General features: G+C 43.7%; 1 protein-coding gene across 1 annotated transcript; it reads left to right on the top strand.

Annotated features, from left to right (window-relative positions):
- The first annotated feature begins 6,244 nt into the window (after window positions 1-6,244).
- Window positions 6,245-19,719, top strand: DUSP26 (dual specificity phosphatase 26). Its single transcript, XM_060251370.1, has 4 exons — window positions 6,245-6,348; window positions 16,749-17,019; window positions 17,335-17,549; window positions 19,086-19,719. The coding sequence occupies exons 2-4, from the start codon at window positions 16,841-16,843 to the stop codon at window positions 19,274-19,276; spliced, it is 585 nt and encodes a 194-aa protein (XP_060107353.1). The 5' UTR covers window positions 6,245-6,348; window positions 16,749-16,840; the 3' UTR covers window positions 19,277-19,719.
- The last annotated feature ends 3,640 nt before the right edge of the window (window positions 19,720-23,359 follow it).

The following is a 23,359-nucleotide window of genomic DNA, read 5'->3' as shown; positions in this document are numbered from 1 at the left end:
CTACAGAATAAAGAATAAAGAAATAGTGACATCTCTAGAAAACGAAACTAAAGCTTTCTTCCAAATAAACGATAAAGAAGATATAGAATTTCCAACGGTATGGGATGCTTATAAAGCAATAATGAGAGGAATACTGATTACTTTGAATAATAAAGATGAGGGCAAAAGAAAAACAGATGCTGGACATTCAAAATGAAATAAAGAAAAAAGAAGGGGAACTGAGAAAAAGGCCAGGGAAAAAGAAAATTATGAGGGAGATTACAATATTACAAACACAAATGAGACATTTGTTAAATAAAGAACTGGAATGGAATCTGAAAAGATTGCAGCAGAAATCTTTTGAGGGAGAAAATAAACCTGAAAAATATTTGGCCTGGCAACTGAAGAAAAAGAGAGAAAGCAAAATTATTAATAAAATTGTGGTTGATGGAAAAGAGGTGGTAGATCAAAAAGGAATAAAAAGAGAATTTTTTAAGTATTATGCCAAATTATTTAAGGGTGTAAAAATAAAGAAAGAAAAGATGGAAGAGTATTTACAAAACATTAAAATAGCACCCTTAACAGAAAATATGGGGAAAGTTTTGAATGATCCAATTGAAAAAATAGAAATTGAAGCAGTGATTAATGCAATGAAAATTGGAAAGGCACCTGGGCCAGATGAATATACAGCTAATTTTTTTAAAACCTTCAAAGAGGAGTTAATACCAAAACTTCAGAAATTGATGAACATGATAAGAATAAAAGGGAAAATACCAAATACATGGAAGGAAGCTGTTATTTCGTTGATTCCAAAAGAAGATAGGGATGTCACGAATGTAAAAAATCACAGACCAATCTCACTATTAAATAATGATTATAAAATATATACAAGAATATTAGCAGAACAGCTTAAACAACATTTGACAAATTTTATAAAGGAGGATCAAGCGGGGTTTCTTCCCAAAAGGCAAATAAGAGACAATATTATAACTGTTGTAAATATTGTAGAATATTATGAAAGACATCCAGAAAAGGAAGTAGCATTATTCTTTGCAGATGCAGAGAAAGCATTTGATAATTTAAATTGGGACTTTATGTTTGTAGTAATGGAGAAAATGGAGTTGGGGGAAAACGTTATAAGGATGATAAAAGCAATATATACTGAACAACGTGCAAGGCTATGTATAAATACAGATCTTACAGAAGATATGATAATTAGCAAAGGTACAAGACAAGGCTGTCCGCTTTCCCCACTGTTGTTTATAATGACTCTTGAAATCTTACTGATGCAAATCCAAGAAGACAAAGAAATAGAAGGATTAAAAGTAAAAGGATTTACTTATAAATATAGAGCATTTGCAGATGATATAATGCTTATAAATGAAAATCCTATACAAGTAACACCTTTGTTGTTAGCTAAAATACAAGAATATGGAGAAGTGGTGGGACTTTATATTAATAAAGAAAAATCAAAACTTCTATGTAAAAATATGCAAGTAAATACACAAAAGGAATTGCAGAAACTAACGGGTTGTGAAGTTACCTCTAAGGTAAAATATCTGGGTGTGGAGATAACAATGAAGAATATTGATTTGTTTAAAAACAATTATGAAAAGCTATGGTGTAAAATGGATGAAGATATGATAAAATGGAATAAACTTAATTTGTCATTGCTGGGCAGAATAGCTGCAATTAAAATGACTATTCTGCCAAGAATAATGTATTTGTTTCAAACTATTCCGATTGTGAAAGACAGTAAACAATTTAATAGATGGCAAAGAAAAATCTCAGAATTTGTGTGGGCTGGGAAGAAACCAAGAATTAAAATGAAAATTTTAACAGATGCAAAAGAGAGAGGTGGAATTCAATCACCAGACTTAAAACTATATCATGAAGCAGTTTGTTTAGTGTGGAAAAAAGAATGGATGATGCTGTTAAACAAAAAACTCTTAGCATTGGAAGGTCATGGAAATAAATTTGGCTGGCACGCTTATATGTATTATGGAGAAAAAAAGATGGATTTTTTTTCTCACCATTATATAAGAAACAACCTGTTAAATATGTGGATGAAATATAAGAAATATGGGGATGAGAGAAAGCCGTTATGGATAGTGCCAGCAGAAGTAATAAAAATAACAGCTGAGATGGGTGAAGAAAAGTGGTTGTCATGCAACCAACTATTAAAAATACAAAGTGGCAAAATAGAATTGAAAACTGCTGAAGACCTGAATAATAAATATGATTGGTTTCAAATGCAACCAATAAAAAGCTTGGTGGGAAAGGATATTAAAACTGAAGGAATAAGAAAAGAGCAAACAGAAATGGAAAGAGTTCTGCTTGGAGATAATGAAAAATTAATTTCAAAACTATATAAATTACTTCTAAAAGGGTCTACAGAAGATGAAGTAGTGAAATCTCAAATGATAAAGTGGGCAATTAACGTAAATAAAGAAATACAGATGGAAATTTGGGAATATTTGTGGAAGAATTCTGGTAAGCTTTCAACGTGTCATAGTATTAAAGAGAACTGTTTTAAAATGATGCACAGATGGTATATGACTCCTAAAAATTTGGCAAAGATGAACAATAAGATGCCAGATAGATGTTGGAAATGTAAAAAACATGAAGGTTCTTTCTACCATATGTGGTGGACTTGTGAAAGAGCAAAAAAGTACTGGCAGATGATTCAACAAGAAATTTCTAGGATCTTGGGATATGAATTTAAGAAAATTGCAGAGACTTTTCTGTTGGGATTACAAATGGAAAAATTTCCAAAAGAAGATAGAACTATAATCTGGTACTTGCTTTCAGCTGCGAGGACATTGTATGCGCAGTTGTGGAAGCAAGAAAAAATACCAGAGAAATGGGATTGGATTGTAAAAGTTATGACATGGAGTGAAATGGACAAATTAACAAGAATTTTAAGAGACTATGATTTAGAAGTTTTCAAGATGGAATGGAAAAAGTTTAGAAGATATGTAGAAAAAGAGTGAAAAGTAAAAGGACATTAGACAATTTTTGATAATGATTAAGTATTAGAAGGAAGAAGGATATTAATCTTTGTTTTTATTAGTTAAGGGTACCTTTAAACATTAGTATTTTAAGTAAATAGCACCGGCAGGGGTCAAGTAATGGGGCCAGGGGTGGATAGATAAAAAGAAGCTATTAATGATGCAAGAAATAGATATTGTTACCATATGTTACTAAATAAAATTGTTTTAACATGTAAGAAGTGGAGAAAGGGTAGCACGGGCTTATCCAGGGATTAATGAGGGCTGCTGGGGGTCTGGCACAGCTCCTGATGGCTGGCTGGCTGCCCAGTCGCCTAATCCAGGGATTGTTATGCAGCTGCATGTACTATTCAATGGACAAGGTAGGTGGGGATGAAGAGAGGGAACCCTCAGAAAGGTTCAGAAACTGCGCTCCTGTGAGCTCCTGCTGAATCTGAGGCCTGGAATTTACTTTGGAATAAGACTCTTTGGGGGAGAGAAGAGCACCCTGAGTTTCAGTTCTGAGTGGCTGCGAGTAATATATTATTGTATTTAATTTATGTTTATTTGTATTGCACGGAACAGAGCATATGTACACAATGAGAGTGTGAAGGTGTTATTGTGATCCAGCAATTATTTTTGTATTTTGCTCCATATATACCAGAACCTGTTGTATATCATTCCCTCCTGGAGAAAATGGCTGCTTTGGAAGGTGGACTCTGAGGCATTAGACCCCACTGAGGTCCATCCCATCCCCCAATATGGCTCTCCTCAAGCTCCACCCCAGAGGGCAGAGTTTTCGGATGAGTTTGAGTGATGCCATAGCACCCTAGGGATTTGCCAGAATCACTTCACTTTTACCACAGACATCAACTAATTCCTAAAGTGGCATGCCCTCACTTCAAGGTACTCAAATACGTTATGACATCATTTCCCAAGTCCCTGCCCCCCAAATACTCCCACTGATTGCCAGCATTCAGTGGGCAACCTATTTGTAGCTCTGAAGCCCATGTACTTTTGTTGTTACAGCTTTGGGGTGGGAAAGGACCAGTAGCAGAAGCAGTAATGATCCCAAGAACTATGTTTACTAGAACATAAAAACCAACAAAGAGGCCACAATTAGGCCTCAGTAAGTCTATCTCTTCCTCCAGTTATGCTCCTTTCTATAGAGCCCCGGGAGTCATCCTTAAAGCAATAGTACCAATGTACTAAATAAGTGGTGTGTAGTCATCCCTAGGGCAGTGCTGTTGTCTCACCCTCTGATCACTTGTGGCTCAGTTTATCAAGTGTGGAATGGGGATGTGTTTTGATGACTTTAGACATCTCCTTAATGGATCTTGAGTGTCAGGAAATTGCTTTAGTGAAGTGCACTTCAGGGATTGGAAGAGATGGCCACCACCGCCCCAGCTGAAGAGAAGGACCAGTGTGCATCTAAGCAAAAAACAAAATACAGCCTTTTGATGCTGCAAGGAGATACGGAGAAGCAGACAGACATCTTGATGGGTTGACTGAAGCATCTGGAAATGCAGAAGCTCTCTGAGGCTGTGGTGTGGAGAAACAAATCGTTTGTCCTGTGGGATGCTTCTTTGCCTTTATTATAATGTGGGGAGCTGTGGATTTTTGTGATGTTTTATTATTGTATAGAAGTAGAAAAAAGTAAGAGTCCAGTTGTTGTTCAGTCACACAGTCATCCGACTCTTTGTGACCCCATGGACAATGTCATGCCAGGCCCTCCTGTCTTCTACCATCCTCCAAAGAAGAGTCTAGTAGCACCTTTAAAAGAGAGCCAGTTTGGTGTAGTGGTGAAGTGTGCAGACTCTTATCTGGGGGAACCGGGTTTGATTCCCACTCCTCCACTTGCACCTGCTAGCATGGCCTTGGGTCAGCCATAGCTCTGGCAGAGGTTGTCCTTGAAAGGGCAGCTGCTGTGAGAGCCCTCTCCAGCCCCACCCACCTCACAGGGTGTCTGTTGTGGGGGGAAAAGGTAAAGGAGATTGTGAGCCGCTCTGAGACTCTTCAGAGTGGAGGGTGGGATATAAATCTAATATCATCTTCTTCTTAAAAACAAACACAATTTGTGGCAGGGTATGAACTTTTGTGAGTCACTGCTCGCTCCTTCAGATATTATTGTATAATTGTTTTAACCAGGCCTCAGATTCAGTGGGAGCTCACAGGAACACAGCTCCTGAACCTTTCTGAGAGTTCCACCTCCTTGTCCATTGAATAGTAGGTGCAGCTGCATAACAATCCCTGGATGAGCTTCACCACCTATTTTTCTACAAAACGACCCCTGGTTTTCACATGATTCCTTAACGGAAAAAAGCCTTTGTTTTGGTTTCACTTTTCACTTATGTTGGTTTTGTGGCTTTACCTGCTTATGGCCTAGCAGAACCCAGAATTATTAAAACATCCCCATCTACTCTTCCTGTATATTTGAAAATAAAGAAAATTTAACAAAAATGGCATAGGTCTCTCCTCCAAAGGGAACCAACCCAGGTAAGCACCAGCCCCTGTAACTTCCCACAGCTCAGAGATTTGAGCTACACGGATTCACGGAACAATATGCTTCTGAGAAAGAAAGTTCCCTCAAGAGACAGATTTGCGGTACTCTGACCTTTCCACAATGGCATAAGACAGCGAAAGGAAAACACTGTATGATATAGACATGGCGTCCTCTTGTTTTTTCCAAGAGAACTATTTATGGGATTATAACATAGAGAACCATGAGGAATAAACACCACATTTAAATATGAAAGCTGTTTCTATCACACACAGAGAGAGTTTTTAAAAGCCATTGCCTTTACCTTATCAAATTTTCAAAAAACACCTGTGAGCACAAAAAAAATCACCTTTGGATTAATATAACACCTGAGGACTAGCTAAAAATTCTTTTTCCATGCCAGGTTTGGCCTCTGGATCACAAACTAGCCATGCCCACTGTAGGAAATGGGTGTGCATATATTAGAATGAATGTATCTATACGCAGGAGGGATTTGGGGATTTTGCCCTGTAACTCATGTGCACCCTAACACGTGCTTTCTCTGTGTTGTACAGGGTACATTTGTGTGCTGTGCGTTTACACATGCGGCTACCTGACTGGCTGTTTCTCTCCAGCTCTTTTACTCTTGCCCGTTCACAGTCTGATAGAAACAGATCTGCCCCTGGACATGCCAAGGCTAAAAATAGATGTTGAGAGAGCAGCCCATGTCTCCCCCCCACCACCACCCTCCTCCTTCAGCAGCAACAGCGTCAGCAGCAACAGCAGCAGCAGGGAAAGAGAGAGAGAGAGAGAAAGAGAGAGAGAGAGAGATGGCCGCCTAGATCTCACTCACTACCAGCCTCCCTTCCTTCCAGCTGACAAACCACAGCTTTGACAAAGGTACGGTAACGGTAACGGGGCTGGCTCTTTCGGCTGCTGCCTCTCTGCGTCTGTCCACAGAGCGTGTGGGCTGAGACTTGGGCAGAAGTGTGCCCGTCTTCCCTCCGAAACAACCAGGAGAAGCAGCTGCCAGTCCTTGGTTGTGTTCTCGGCATGTCAGGTGTCTGTGGTAGAACTCTGGCAGGATCGATGCTTGGAGGGGAGGGAGGTCTGATATTTTGGGACCTGGAAGGGGACAGCGGCAGGCACTGTCTGCTCACCTGATCCCAGCAGTGTTGGGAAAGGAGTGAGGGAAAGGGAGTGCTTCTGGGTGGGGTTTCTGCATGTCCCATTGGAAGGAAATGCCCCTGATTGAGAAGAAAGATTTCTTCCTCCCGACCCTCGTAGCCACACAGAACTGAATGGGGCATCTTTCCTCTGCAACCTGTCAGAGAGCTCCTTATTGTGGAAATATCTGCTGGGCCAAGAGTCAGCAGGATGCAGCTGATAGATGTTTCGACTAAGCCTAAAGGAAGGTGATTGAAACCTCCCCACCTTGTTTCCAGGCTCGATTAGCTTGGGTAAGACACCTTTCTTTGGAACCCAATCTAATTTTCCCCAGCTGTAAAATGGGAAGAACGGTGACTCTCTGCAGGCTGTGGTGAGGATGCTAAAGTCTGAAAAATGCGCTGTGCATAGGAAATCGTTTGTGGAAGATGAACAACAATGAGAAAGGCGCACAGGGTGGAATGCACCTTCCTTTTTTGCTCAGGAATTGAGGAGGAGTAAGCAGGGAAAAGATCAAGCCGGAAAGAATCTGTCCTGTTTTGTCTGCTAGGACTCCACCCAGGACATGAAAAAAAGGAATTCACTGTGTGTAAGATCAGACAGGATTGAAAGACTTCTTGCAGGTATTCTGACCAGGTTGGGTCTTCTAGGAATTTCAGCAGGTGAATTGAAAACAAAGCTTCATCTCAAAAAATTGCTTCTCCTGTTATGTTAAAAGAGCCATCAGAAGACATTCTGAATCAAACAGGAAGGAAGGAAGGAAGGAAGGAAGGAAGGAAGGAAGGAAGGAAGGAAGGAAGGAAGGAAGGAAGGAAGGAAGGAAGGAAGGAAGGAAGGAAGGAAGGAAGGAAGGAAGGAAGCTGAGATCAGTGGCAGCCAGGAGCTTGAGCTACTAATCTGGCAGTTCTTACCTTGAATCTTCCCTCTGCCACAAACTTACTTCAAGAGCCTCATGCAAGGCTTCTTATCCCAGCTTCAGCCCCCTCCAATCCTCAGTATGAGAATAATAATATTGATGTACCTTAGAGACTTCTTATAAGACTTACAGCAAGATAATGCATGCAAAGTGCTTTGAAGTGCAACGTAAGTGTGCTAAATATTATTAAGCATCCCTAGTCTTTGAGGAGAAAGAACTGAAAGCTTCCATAAACGTAGGGAGTTTATTAATGTGCACCTAAATTCTTCAGATCCATGAACTTGACGGTGGGGGGGGGGAGCATTTGCTTATAGCATAATCAAAGAACAGTACCGCACGATTTGTTTGCATTGAAAGGCATATGATACTTAAACTGGCAGACCAAACCAAAAAAGTGTTTACTTAGAGATGAATCCCACAATGGGGCTTAATTGTGAGTGAGCATGTGTTAGGACCATAGCCATAAGTCTAATTTTCATCTATAATGCATTGCATTTGTGGCAGCGAAGCCTCTGATTGGCTGAGCTGGCAAGCTGGCACAGAACCTTCATGAACAGTCCAAGGATTCAAATGTCGGGAATGTTTGCAGCCCAGCTTCTGCATTGTCAGAAGAGCTTTGTGCAAATGTCTACAAGCACATCGCACTGGGGTCTACCAGCAAGCACATTAGAGTCTTTCCCTGATGAAGAGTTGTTGATGTTCCAAAAGTGTCAGGAAGATTTGTCACCTTGTCAAGTGAAATAAACATTTCTGGACTTTTGTAGGCTTCCCTTGCAATACTTCGCTTTTCGCTGGTACATCTCCCTTTGTGACTGGGCTTTTAAGCTCATGGGGAGCAGAAAAAGTGGGTGTTAAAAAGGAAAAGGAAAAAAAGAGGGGCAACACACTTTTCTGCCCCCCTTTAACACTATTTCTTCTGCTAGACTGCAATGTTTCTGGATCCTCAATTGTTTTACTGTAGTTAAATCACAATACACAGATGGAAATTATTAAAAGAGTACCCTTTGAGTAGACAAACAATCTGGAGATGTTAGCAAAAATGCAGTGATCATTATGGGGTAGCGATCTCCCCAAAGTTCATAATTACCCAGTTCAGAATATGCATTTGCTGACCTTATAATACTTGGCTATATCATGAAGCGTGTTTCTATAAGAATCTAGTGTTTCTCCAAGAAGGCCTTCTCTTATGTTTATGTCTGATGTTCCAAAAGTGTCAGGACAATATGTCACCATGTCATGTGAAATAAACATTCCTGGATCTTTTCTTTTAGGCTTCCCGTGCAATACTTTGTAAGAGAAAGAGGGCCAATTTGATGCAGTGCTTAAGTGCACAGACTCTAATCCGGGTTTGATTTCCCACTCCTTCACATGTAGCTGCTTGGTGACCTTGGGTCAATCACAAGTTCAGAGGTGTTTTCTCAAGAGCAATTCTTGAAAGAGCTCTCTCAGCTCCACTTATCTTACAGGATGTCTGTTGTGGAGAGGAAGAGAAGGAGATTGTAAGCCGCTCTAAGACTCCAAGTGAAGGGCAGGGTATAAATCCATCCTCTTCCTCCTAACCTTCATCATTGTCTTCATCTTCTGCCTCTCCATCATCATCTTCTTCTTCTTCTGTGTCACCAAGTTACAGCTGTCTTATGGCAACCTTATAGGGCTTTCAAGGCAAATGATTAAGCAGAGGTGGTTTGCCATTGCCTTTCTCTGCAGTGGTGGTCTCCCATCTGAGTATGACCCAGCTTAGCTTCCAAGATTTGATAAAATTGTACTATACTATACTATTCCACATCCCAGCCTTCTCTTATTCAGCAAGAAAACTGAGATTCCACATGTGCATCTACAAAGCATATAGACTCTCACATGTTGTTCTGAATCCAGATAGTATCAAGAGGTGCTCAATGAGAGAAAACTTGTTGAGCACCTATGGAAATTGTGAAAACTGGAAGAGTTTCCAGGTGGGTGCTTTCAAGTTGGGAGTTCCTTGAAGTCCTCTCACTGCTGACTTGAGTTTAGTTTCAGGAGGATGCTTTTGGGTGCAGCATGAAGCAAAAGTCTGCATTGACTCATCAATGCAAGAGGTTCTACTTCACAATCACATAGATAGAGAGGGAAATTCAAAACATTGTTACACTGGGCTGAAGTTAGTGGACTTAGAAGGGTGTTATTCTGCTTAGAACTGTACTGTAAATGGCCAGAGGTGGTTGGTTGGTGACTTCTGAACTTCAGGCAACATCCTTTAATCCAGCTGAGGAGAAATGGGAGAAGGAACATGTTCTTCCTCAATTTGATGTCCAGTCTCTACGTGAACCCCCAATGCTGTCAGAATGATTGCAACCTTTCCAAGGGGCAGACAGCTGGGGAAAATAGTTATTGGGAGACAGTGTAAATGGAAAAGAAAAGAAAAATAGAAACATACAAAGGACCCTTGGTGGCTGAGATGCTGCAGTCCCACCTGCACACTGGTGCCCCAGCAACAGGCAAAAGAAACGAGACTCAAAATAAATCAGATTCTGGGCACTCTCAGCAATCAGTTTTCTCAGTACCTAAACTACAACCGTGTTGGTAACCAGGTTTGGATTAGGACCATGTAGGGAAGGAAGTTTTACGAATCAAAAGACACAGATACAGAAGAGTCAGACACACACACCCCATCTTTATTATTCCTTTGAACAGGGCCTTTTTTTCAGAAAAAGCCCAGCTGGAACTCATTTGCATATTAGGCCACACCCCATAACATTGCCATTGTTTCACACAGGGCTTTGTTTTGTGGGGAAAGCCCAGCAGGGACTCATTTGCATATTAGGCCACACCCCTTGGTGCCAAGCCATCCGGAACTGTGTTCCAGTGTGTTCCTGCTCAAAAAAACGACCCTGCCTTTAAAGTACTAAGAACAACACAGGGTTACCCATTGAGAAAAGAACAGAATGTGACCCAGCCTGAAGGCAAGGCACGCCCTTCTTTATGATGACTTTATACATTCCAAGACATTGAAAAGAGATTCCAAAGAATGTCCTGGTGAGTTCTGAATGAGCTTATACCCTGAACAGTCTGCTTTGGCTGTAAAGCTACTCAGTCTCAAATTTGGGGTATCAGTAGGGCTGCCAAGGTCCCGGGCTGGGTGGGGGTTCCCCTGTCTGGGAGGTTTCCAACCCACTGGCTTACATTGGGCCAGTGGGGGGGGATTCTCCCCCAACATCGCCAGCGTGGTGACATTATGCTGGCAGCTCTAGAAGCTTCCAGGAAAACTCTATAGTTTTCCTGGACACTCTAGCAATTTGGCACCAGCCGGAGGCTGCGGGGGACTTGGCAACCCTAGGAGTCAGGAAGATGGTGGTTGTTTCCTTCTTCATGCCTCCTCACTGAGAACCCAGAGCTGACACCACTACCACCAACACCACCATTATAAAGCAAGAGCACAAGGGCTTGCTTCTCTACATATAAGGCCAGAGAAACATCATGGGATGTTCTTCCTCCTTCCCTGGCCTTTGGCACTGTGTCCACAGCTCTTGGCTCCAGCCAGGCATTCCTGCTAATGTCCAAGCTTTGGCAGCCTCTGAACTGGCATGATTGTGCTGCCAAACGTTTTTGAAGGAAGGCAGCAGCTGAGCTCCCTCTGATCTGGACTTGAGAGATCAAAGGAGAGTGTCCTTTCCTCGTTTGCTTGCGTTAATTGGCAGAAAATCACGCCCCCCCCCCCCAAAGGAGTTTATTGAGGCTGATTTCCAGCGAGGGTAAACTGTTGCTCTAGGGCTTTTGTTTTGCTTTGCTTTTCAGGACAACCAGAAAAGTAGTCTGGATGACTAGCAATCCAACGTAGAGCAAAATCTGAACAAGTAAGCAGACAGGCTGAAAGACAGACAAGTATTTGTCCCTGATGGTCCACCTATTTCATGGCTGGCAAGCCCAAGCCGTACGCAGAGAAAATGAGAAATAGGTCAAAGTATTTTTCAGGATCAGTCCAAGCTTTATGGAATGGATGGCTTCTTCTAAATCAGTACTGCTTAAGACAGGCTCAGATCCAAACAGTAAAAGAAACAGGACTGTGTCAAAAAAGAAAAGATCCAGTGGAGAAAGTTTGGAGGTACCAAGCAAGTCCATAGGAAAGAGAGGTTTTTGCATCACCTACTAAAGGTAAAGGTGCAAGCACCAGTTGTTTCTGACTCTGGGGTGACGTCACATCACATTTTCACAGCAGACGTTTTATGGGGTGGTTTGCCATTACCTTCCCCAGTCATCTCCACTTTCCCCTCAGCAAGCTGGGTACTCATTTTACCGACTTCGGAAGAATGGAAGGCTGAGTCAACCTTGAGCCAGCTACCTGAACCCAGCTTCCGCTGGGATCAAATTCACGTCATGAGCAGAGCTTAGGACTGCAGTACTGCAGCTTTACCACTCCGCACCACGGGGCTGCCTTGCATCACCTACTACTTGGATCTTTAAAAAAAAAGCTGGAGATGCTAGGGACTGAATCTGGAGCCTCAATGCTGTACCACTGAGCTACAGCCCCAAATTTTGCTGCCTCCTCCTATCAGCATGGTCCACAATGAGTTCCAGAAGTGCAGTATTGCATCAGAAGTTTGCTATTATGGGCAGTAGCAGGGTGATCAGTTTTTAGCTACATAGTAAAATCTAGGGAATTATACATGCAGTAAAATCTAGGGAATTATACATGCATGTCATATCTAATTTGACCTATACACCGTATGCATCTGCCATTTTTGTTCTCATTTATTTACTCACAAAACACGACTACATTCAGAATTCATAGCAGACCTGAGCACCTGGTTTGCAAGTAAGTCATTCTAATTTGGCCCTCTAAATGTGCACTTTTAATAGCTAAGCGCCAGTATTAGGTACCAACTTAATAGCAACCTCATTTGTCTCTTGCCTTCCCTCTAAGAATCTCAGAGTGTCATACACGGTTTGTTTCTCGTTCATTTTATCCTCACAAGCCCTCTTTGAGAATAAAGTACCACTGAGCTCAACAGAGTTTGCTCCCTAGTAAGCGGACAAGATCGCATCGCTCCGCCTCGACCTCCCTGCCATATTAGAGACAGCTAGCGAAACCGAGGCTCCGTGACTGTCTTTAGATTGTGTTCTGGATGGTTTCAGTCCTCTCAGCCTGGAGGAAGTTGACAGGATTCTCTTATCTGCACTCCCAACAACTTGCAAATTGGACCCATGCCCCTCCTGGCTTATTAAATCTTGCCAGAGGGAGCTTAGATATCCTGTACGGGATATCATAAATAGATCCCTGACGGAAGGGCACTTTCCAACACCGCTTAAAGAGGCGGTGGTCCACCCCCTCTTGAAAAAAACAACGTTAGACCCGGCCCAATTGGCACATTACCGGCCGGTCTCAAATTTGCCCTTTTTGGGCAAACTTATCGAGAGGGCAGTGGCGATGCAGTTACAGACCTTCCTGGAGGATGTTTCCGTCCTTGATCCCCTTCAGTCCGGCTTTCGCCCGGGCCATGGGACGGAGACGGTGTTGGTTGCCCTGGTAGATGACCTTCAACGGCATCTGGATCGGGGCAGCTCGGCGGTGCTGATGCTGTTGGACCTATCAGCAGCGTTCGATACGGTTGACCATCAGTTACTGACCTGCTGCCTCGCCGACATGGGGTTGGTCTTACAGTGGCTTTCCTCTTTCCTTGAAGGTCGGGGACAAAGGGTCGTGATTGGGGGTGAACTGTCCCGGAGACATACGCTTGATTGCGGAGTGCCTCAGGGTGCGGTTCTCTCCCCGATGTTATTTAACATCTATATGCGTCCCCTTGCCCAGATTGCCCAAAGGTATGTGCTGGGTTGTCACCAGTACGCTGATGACACCCAGCTCTATCTGCTTATGGACGGCCAGCCTGTGCCCCAGAAAATCTGGACCGGGCGTTACAGGCCGTGGCTGGGTGGCTCAGGCTGAGCGGGCTGAGGCTAAATCCGGCGAAGACAGAGGTCCTTTGCTTGGGTTGTCGGGGTCCGGGAAGGGAAATCCCCTTGCCAGCTTTTGATGGTGCACCGTTGATAGCGACGCACAGGGTCAAAAGCTTGGGGGTACTATTGGAGCCTTCCTTAATGATGGAGGCTCAGATAGCAGCCACTGCCAAGTCCGCATTCTTTCACCTTAGGCGGGCGAGGCAGTTGGCTCCCTTTTTGGAACGTGATGATCTAGCAACGGTGATCCATGCAACGGTCACCTCAAGGTTGGACTACTGCAATGCCCTCTACATGGGGCTGCCCTTGTGCCGAACCCGGAAGTTGCAGTTAGTGCAGAATGCCGCTGCCTGGTTGTTATTGGGGCTCCCAAGACGGGAGCACATTCGGGGCTCCGGGTTCTGCACTGGCTGCCAATAATATACCGAGTTCGGTACAAGGTGCTGGTCATTACCTTTAAAGCCCTATATGGCCTGGGACCTGCCTACCTGAGGGACCGTCTCTCCCCACATGTTCCCCAGAGAGCACTGAGATCGGGAACCCAAAACCTTCTCGTTGTCCCTGGGCCAAAGGAAGCCCGCCTGAAATCTACTAGTGACAGGGCCTTCTCTGTAACGGCCCCTTCCTGGTGGAACCAACTACCGGAAGAGGTGAGGGCCCTGCGGGACCTTGCCCAGTTCCATAGGGCCTGTAAGACAGCCCTCTTCCGGTTGGCTTATAACTAACCGGCATCGTAAACTGAGTGTAGTTTTTATGCTTTTTAATGTTTTTATGCTTTTTAATGTTCTAACTGTGTAAAATGTTTAAATTTAATATTTTTATGTTAGATTTTATATGCTGTAAGCCGCCCTGAGCCACTTTGGTGGGAAGGGCGGGATATAAATTGTAAATAAACTAAACTAAACTAAACTAAACTAAACTAAGCATGCTTAGGAATGCAAACTCAAGTATCCTTACTAGGGACTGGGAGTAAGTTCATTGAGCTCAGTGTCACTTTATTTACCTGACATCCCTAGTAACCTGTAAATTGTCACCTCACATCTGATTACTGTCACCAGGTTGGTCTTTGAAAGGCAATGGAAACAAAAAAATAACTCCTAAGTTGCAAGGCTAGTAGTAGAAAATAAAGGAGATCTGTATGCACATAAAAAGCTGCTGTATACTGAGTCAGACCACTGGTCCCTCAAGGTCAGTATTGTCTGCTCAGATAGGCAGCTGCTCCCCAGGGTCTCGGGCTGAGATCTTTCACATCATCTACTGCCTGGCCCTTATTAGAGATGCCAGGGATTAAACCTGGGACCTTCTGCATTCCAAACAGATGCTCTGCCACTGAGCCATGGACTTTTCCTCTATCCCCTTGAAAAATTAACAGCATGCCAGAAAGGCAGAGAAACATTCAGATTAGACCAACTATGATCAAGGGCTATACAGAATGGAACTGGGAAGAATAGAATAGAATAGAATAGAATAGAATAGAATAGAATAGAATAGAATAGAATAGAATAGAATAGAATAGAATAGAATAGAATAGAATAGAATAGAATAGAATAGAACAGAACAGAACAGAACCATAAATGCCCTATTGCTGATAAAGGAACTACATAGTTGTAAAGAGAAAAGGGATGGTTATATATTGATGTATTTTATGTTTACTTTTGTTCGTTGCTTCAATTTAAAAAATCTAAAAAAATTTTTTTAAAGGAATGTAACCTCAGTGAACTTCTTGGCAGAGTAAATCGAACCAAGATCTGGTCTGACACTATAACCATCATACTACATGCTCTGTCATATTCTCTCAGTAGATATATCAGCAGGAAGAAGAAAGGTTTGTGGTGGTTGTAGGATATCTAACATGACTGCTTGTATCTATACAATTTAAGTTTTATAAGGATGCTAGATTGCTTTAACAAAGCAACTTCCATCGGTGACCCCAAATGAGTTGAGCATCAATAACAGTGGCTGATGCAATAATGCAGCTTTTTGCATGATTTTTCCTTGTTTCTAGTGTCTTGTAATTGTATTTATTTACTTACAGTCCACCTTTCTCCCAGAGACTCCAGCTAGATTACACAATTAAAAATGATGGATTAAGAACAGCATAATACGATTAGTCAACAATGCTGTGAAACGGGAGTACAAAATTAGAGAACACACTAGCAATTTCATACATGGGGAGGGTTGTAAAAAAAACCCCTGCAGGAACTCATTTGCATATTAGGCCACACAAACACACCCCTGTGCCAAGCCAGCCGGAACTGTGTTCCTGCTCAAAAAAAGCCCTGCCTATGTAAAACAAACGAAGTATCAAAGCTGAGGCCCAAAACCAGAGAACAGATTGAAAAGCAACATCACCATTTGGTATTCGTTGCGGTGCTTAGTTAAATATGAAATGAATTACATCATGCCCTAGGTCCAGAGCCCTCACCTGGAGCCTAAACTAGCCCAATCTTCTTGTCCGATTTTGGAAGCTAAGCAGGGCTGCCCCCTGGTTACTCTTTGGATGGGAGACTACCAAGGAAGTTCAGGGTCCTGCGGCAGAAGCGGGCAAAGGCAAACCCCCTCTGAAAGTCTCTTGCCTTGAAAATGCCATGAGACTGTCCTAAATCAGCTGTGATTTGATGGCACAACAAAAAAAAATCCAGAGGTGTTCTATTACATAGACAGCGAGGACACAGCGTGCTGAGTGCATTGTTAAAATGGAGAGATAATAAAAGTCGAGACAGACGACAATAAATTGGCTTCAGAGGAAAGCAGATTGCCCAGAAAAGTAGGTCATTGTTCAGGTGCAGTTGGCTGATATAAACCGGCTATCACTGTCCTGGTAGAAGGAGTGAATGAACCCCAAGGACTGCTTTGTACAAGAACATTTTCCCACATGGGTGCCTCTTTTGTCTCCAGCTACCCAGCAAAGAGTAACTCTCACATTATTTTGGCACACACATATAAAAATTACAGCAGGAAGTGACAATTCTCTGTATATTCCTGAAGTCATGCAGCGAAAGAAATGCATGTTCCATTGTTACACTTTGTGATGTGAATGCAGTTCTCCCACCTGGAAGCAACAACTGTGTACAATTACTACCTGGTATGAGTCAAGGGTTAAAGCTGTAGTAGTAACTTAATGTCCTGAGCACACAGGCAGGTTCTCCTTCTTTCTCCCTTTTTAAAAAAAAATGGGATCATAATATTTTTTATTTACTGCCTTGCTTCTCTCAGAGAGGTACGTGGAGTAGCAATTGTAGAACTCAGTGAGATTCTCTTAACACCGTCTCTGCTTTTTCCAGTTGAGAACCGACCGTGGGTCGAAGTAGCAGCAGAAACACTCTCCCAGCCCAGCCCCGACAAGAGCACCGGGATGCACCAGGGGGCTTGGCAACACCAATGGCCTTCACATCTCGATTCTCCCGGAGTGGATCCAGGACTCCCAGCCAGAAGACTCATGACGATACAATCAGCCACCCCATCCTCAGCGTCTTTGAGCTGGAGAGGTTGCTATACACAGGAAAGACAGCCTGTAACCACGCCGATGAAGTCTGGCCGGGACTGTACCTGGGAGATCAGTATGTACTAGCTTGGCAGTTGAATCTGGGCCAGTTTGGTGTAGTGGTTAAGTGTGCGGACTCTTATCTGGGAGAACCGGGTTTGATTCCCCACTCCTCCACTTGCAGACAGTGCCAGCACTGGGGAGCCAGTGCAAGGCTAGCACCCCGGGCCAGATGCCCCCTGCCACCCCCCGCTTCCTCCGTGAGGGCAAGCTCAGTGGTGGCTGCAGAGGGGCTTCTGGCCTCAGCATGCGAGGGACAGAGTGACAGCAAGCAAGAGACATGCGTGCACGCTGCCACTGAGCTTGCTATTTCCCTCTCTTCCCCATGCAGAGATATAGCAGCCAACCGTCGCGAGTTGACGCGCCTAGGCATCACCCATATCCTCAATGCTTCACACAGCAAGTGGCGGGGAGGCGCTGACTACTATGAGGGCATGGGCATCTGCTATCTGGGCATTGAGGCACATGACTCACCCACCTTTGACATGAGCCCCTACTTTCACCCTGCAGCTGATTTCATCCAACAAGCTCTGAGCAAGAGTGGAGGTGAGTGACGGTGGTGAGAGCTGGCTTTCCCCATCATCGGGGTTCTTTGTGTTCAGACTAAGCAGTGGGCTTACAGTCCAGCTCTTGCGTTCTGCAATAGGATGTCTTTGCTTGAGAGGGCTTATAGCTTCTGTTTGCCCCACTGAATATTTGGATTGGGAAATCCAGGCTGTGTTCAGTGCAGTCTTTGTGCGATTGCACCAACACACATCCATTCTCATCTTGACCATCTCTCTGTCCAAAGTATGCTAAGCTGAAGTCAAGCCTTCCTGTACATCCTTGTGGCTAAAATACATAGTTCTTTCATTTCCAGGGGGGAGATATTGTTTGGTTTTTAAATGGTTGATGTAGGGATGTTGTTGGCTTCAGAGGAGGATTTGTGTACCCAAGAGCAGGTGCCCAATGACATCTTAAAGACTTTTATGCATTTGTATTTTTGACTTTGTGCATGGGCACTTCCTTTGTGCAGTCATACCTGCAAGCAAGTAGACGACTGCAAGGAGGTGAGGGTGGGGCTACCACACTAGTTCCCATCCTCCCCTCCAGAGTTGTGTGCATCTGGCTAATGTCTAGGCCCAAACCTGGTGCCATTTTCCTGATCTAAACTACCCCCTCCTAGAAGCGCTATTAGTGAGGATAGAAGGGTTGTGCTTTATTCCCGTCCGCTGCTGCCTTGCAGAGATGATACCAGCTTTTGTTTAAATCAGGGCAGAATATGTCTGGGGAAGTGATGCCAGCCATGCCCACCGCAGTATCAGACTCAAAGATCTCCACATTTGTTTAACCACAAAAGAAAATTAGGAGATTTGATCACAGATACCCTGCATCGCATCTGTTTGTGTTATAAGTAAACAGATGGCATTAACTGACATTGTCAGAACTCTTATAGGGTACGGTGTGGTCAGTATCCTTGTCTCCTGCGATGATGGGGAAGAGAGGTTGTATTGAGTTGCTGCAGAGGCCCTTCATGACAACATTCTGCAGATCCCTGGCCAAGAGACATCTGGCTGTCCTCAACCTCGACCTGGTTCATAAGGCAGAGGTGCTCCACCACCAGGCTTAGGATTTTGAGGACAGCAACAGTTTTGAATCCAACAGTTTTAACCAGTGGTCTTAATGAGCCTGGTGTCTTTTTTTTTTTTTTGTCCACTCTCCCACCCCCACTTAACACCTGCTTGGAGTTAAGGATACCTGGGTTTTAAGTGCCTTTTGGATCAATCACTCTATTGCTTTAAAATGCTTTTAATTATTTTAAGTTGTATTTAAATGTTGTACACCACCCTGAGCCCCAAGTATTGGGTGATTACAGTAAAAAGAAATCAGAGGGAGGGAGAGAGAGAGAAAGGATAGACAGATAGATGATAGACAGATGGTAGACAGATGGACAGATGGATGAATACATCATGGATAGATGGATGGACGGACAGACAGACAGACATCATCTCCTAAATTCTAGGCCGTATGTCCTCTACTTACATTTGATACTGACTTCTTCTTCTTCTTCTTGCTAACGCCTAATGCCTTTTCTCTGTGCAGGAAAGATCCTTGTTCACTGTGCCGTAGGGGTGAGCAGATCAGCCACCCTGGTCCTCGCCTACCTCATGATTCACCACCACTTGACCTTGGTGGAGGCCATAAAGACCGTCAAGGACCACAGAGGCATCATCCCCAACCGGGGGTTCTTGCGCCAGTTGGCCGCACTGGACAACTCCCTCAGGTTGAAGTAGAGACCGTGAGTGGGAGGGTCATGGGGAAACCATCCCAATCTGTTGGTGGGTCGGAGGCATTTCTTACTGGGTCAGATTTCAGGGCCCGGTATCCCTGAGCTTCCACAGATCTTGCCCTGCAGAAGCCCAATTGTAAAGCTTCCCACCTGCCTTTAATGTATGCTATCTTAGCTTCAGGTGTCACTACGAGGTGCTAGCCAGCTCAGGTTTCTGAAGGTCTTTTTCCTTCCCTCTTTGCTGGCTTTGGGAAACCACACAATGGGGTTCCCCTAGACAATGTCTCAACCTGAGACTGAGGCACATTTCAGCTGCCTAAATTTCTTTGGAGCACTATGTGACATGGCCTGTTGCTTCCTGTTTGCTTGTAACCTTTGTCAAAGAGTTTGGATACCTCCTTACCCCAATGTATTTTATCTACAAGAATAAAATCTTGCTGAGATGAATTGCCTCATAGAGTCTTTCCTGGTTTAAACAGGTGCAGAAAATACAAACTAGGGTTGCCAGCCTCCAGGTGGGTACTGGTGTTCTCCCAGAATTATAACTGATCTCCATACCACATAGATCAGTTTCACATAGAGAAAATGGCAGCTTTAAAAGATGGACTCTCTGGAGGCATCACATCCTTGCAGGTTCTACCCACAAATCTCCAAGAATTTCCCTACCTGTAGTTGGCAGCCCTAAGTTACAAATAAAACATCCATCAACAATATGGTAGATGAGCCAGAGTTGCTGCTTATATTAGGGGTTCACTAGAAAACTCATTTTATCAGTGGAGCAGGCCTGATTAGCAGACAACCACAAAGTGTAACATAGGGTGTATAGTTTCTTAGGAGGATGTGACCAGTACCTAAGTCCACTGACCTGGATATTGGGTTGCCAGGCATGACCTGACAACCAGCAGGAGACCAGGGCAGTGGGAACACAGGGAGCACCATCAGCAATAATGTGACATCACTTTCAGAGGAAATCCAGAACTGGATGTCTGTCCTCTCTAGGAATCGCTGGATTGTATAATATGGTTGCCAACCTCCACATGGTGACTGGAGATCTCCTGCTCTTACAACTGATCTCCAGCTGACAAAGATCCATTCACCTGGAGAAAATGGCTGCTTTGAAAGGTGGACTCTATTGGCATTATATTCAATTGAAGTCCCTCCTCAGGCTCCACTCCCAAAATCTCCAGGTATTTCCCAACCTGGACTTGGCAACCCGACTGCATAACCATAGCATTTCCAGTGATTCCTTGAGAGGACTATCACTCACCCCCCCCCATCCACCCCCAGAAGTGATGTTGTCTGATTTTTTTTTTTTTGGAGGGAGGTTTAGATTTAAGAACATAAGAGAAGTCATGTTGGATCAGGCCAATGGCCCATCCAGTCCAACACTCTGTGTCACACAGTGGCCAAAAACCCCAAATACCATCAGGAGGTCCACCAGTGGGGCCAAGACACTAGAAGCCCTCCCACTGTTGCCCCCCCCAAAGCACCATGAATGCAGAGCATCACTTGCCCCAGACAGAGAGTTCCAACGATAAGCTGTGGCTAATAGCCACTGATGGACCTCTCTCTGCTCCATATGCTTATTCAATCCCCTCTTGAAGCTGTCCTGCTGGCTGCAGAGGCAGCAGTGGGGAAAGGGAGCTGGTGGTGGAGAATCCCCCACCCCCAGCGGAGGTTTGGCAGCCCTACTTGGCTATGAGAGAGAGGACTGTGACATGGGGCAGGGTTTGGATACAGTTCAATGGGATTGAGCATAGCAATGGAATTACTAGCACATCTTTGTTTACAGTTTGATTTGGAAAATCGATGCATTTCCTATATGTTGCATTCTGGAAATCTCCTTATCAAATCAAAAAATTTCTGGGGAAACACAGCTAGCAGACCCAGAAATTTTTATTAAATCATCGCCATGTTTGTATATAGGAGAGCACCGGTGACATCTCTACAAAAGAAAAAAAAACATAAGCCTTTCCCATGATTTTTTTTTTAATATCTAAAAAAGAGTGGAGGAGTTGCTGTTTTTCAGTATCCTTTGTTCCAATCAGTTTTCTAATCCAGATCCAAAGTCTTTCTTGGCCAGAATGTCTGTTCATGTTACAAACTTCCCTCCTCTGTTTCTTCTGCCATATTAACAAGGATCAAGCAGTTATGCATGAAAAAAATTAAATGAAGATGTCCTGAAATGAGATCCAAGTAAGTAGTCCTGTTGGTTTGAAGCAATAAAACAAAGCTAGAGTCCAGTGGCACCTTTAAGACCAGAAAAGCTTCAAGGTGTGAGCTTTCATGTGTATGCACACTTCCTCTGTCTGTCACACGAAAGCTCACACCCTGAATAAAACTTTGTTGGTCTTAAAGGTGCCATTGGACTCTAACTAAAGGTAAAGGTAGTCCCCCGCGCAAGCACCAGTCATTTCCGACTCTGGGGTGACGTCACATCACGACATTTTCACAGCAGGGTTTTTATGGGGTGGATTGCCATTGCCTTCCCCAGTCATCTACACTTTCCCCCCAGCAAGCTGAGTACTCATTTTACCAACCTCGGAAGGATGGAAAGCTGAGTCAACCTTGAGCCAGCTACCTGAACCCAGCTTCTGCCAGGATCAAACTCAGGTCATGAGCAGAGAGCTTGGACTGCAGTACTGCAGCTTTACCACTCTGTGCCATGGGGCTCCTAACTATGTCCTGAATATTGCACTAGTGCTGCCATCCTTCATAACAGCCACAAAGGGGCAGCATCCTCAAAACACAGTCCAACCTAAAGCGCTTGCAGGGTGAGAGAAGCAGATCTGCTCTACAGTAACGGATATTGAGACGTTTGTCAGTCCATGGAGGCCTGACCATCTTTTTGCTCAGCAAGTCTGGAATAAGATCAGTTTCTTACCCCCACTACTATAAAGTGCAATGTTAATGTTTCTTTAATAAGTGTGCTAGTAATGTTATTTTAATAAGTGCAGTACTAATGTTATTTTAATTGCCTAGTTATTATTTGGTATTTTTATTGTTATTGCACATTGCTATGCAGCAGGAATGGGGCGATTCATAAATCTAATTAAAAATAATAATAAAACAATGTCTCCCACAGATATTAGGGAACAGAAAGAGACTCATATAACTGGGATTAATTTTCATTTTATTTCAGACCATGCATGGAGAGCCAGTTTGGTGTAGTGGTTAAGTGTGCGGACTCTTATCTGGGAGAACCGGGTTTGATTCCCCACTCCTCCACTTGCACCTGCTGGAATGGCCTTGGGTCAGTCAGCCATAGTTCCAGCAGACATTGTCCTTGAAAGGGCAGCTGCTGTAAGAATCCTCTCAGATCCACCCACATCACAGGGTGTCTGTTGTGGGGGAGGAAGATAAAGGAGATAGTGAGCCCTGTGAGATTCAGAGTGGAGGGCAGGATGTAAATTCAATATCATCTTGGTCACCTTCCAAAAGCTGGGGGGAAAGGAGATGGACAAAGAGCACACTGTAGAAACCACCAATGGTTTAGTTGTTGTAGATTTTCCAGACTGTATGGCTGTGGACTTGGCATAGTAGTACCTGACGTTTTGCCAGTAGCTGTGACTGGCATCCTCAGAGCCTGGTATAACACAGAAAGATAGAGTTCTCTGTGTCAAAGTGAGAGGAAAGGGAAAAAAATAGTAGGAATTTATATCTACTCAGGAAGGTGAGGTAAGGTTGAGTCCAATTACCATGTCAGATTACACAGGGAAGGCATTGAAATCCACAAACATAAACACAATTTCAACCGGAAAGAAGAGAGTTTAAAAACGAATAGGGCATGGTTTCCAGTCCTGAAAAACACAAAATGCTCTACAGCTTACAACAGCACTACAGATAAGATTAGAATTTCAACAGCCATTCCATATGGAAAGAATCTCCTCAGAAAAGCTCCATATACAAAAGAACCTCCTCAGGAAAGCTCCTCCATTAACAGGTCACACAGCCTGGGAAATTTCTACAAGATAATGACTCAGCCCTACCCCACCTTCCTGAGTAGATATAAATTCCTACCATTTTCTTTTTCTTTCCTCTCACTTTGACACAGAGAACTCTTTCTGTGTTATACCTCTGAGGATGC

Source organism: Heteronotia binoei, chromosome 12, assembly GCF_032191835.1.
Source record: "Heteronotia binoei isolate CCM8104 ecotype False Entrance Well chromosome 12, APGP_CSIRO_Hbin_v1, whole genome shotgun sequence".
Classification (NCBI taxonomy): domain Eukaryota; kingdom Metazoa; phylum Chordata; class Lepidosauria; order Squamata; family Gekkonidae; genus Heteronotia; species Heteronotia binoei.
Note: the sequence above shows the minus strand (reverse complement) of the source record. Positions and strands in the feature narration are given on the sequence as shown.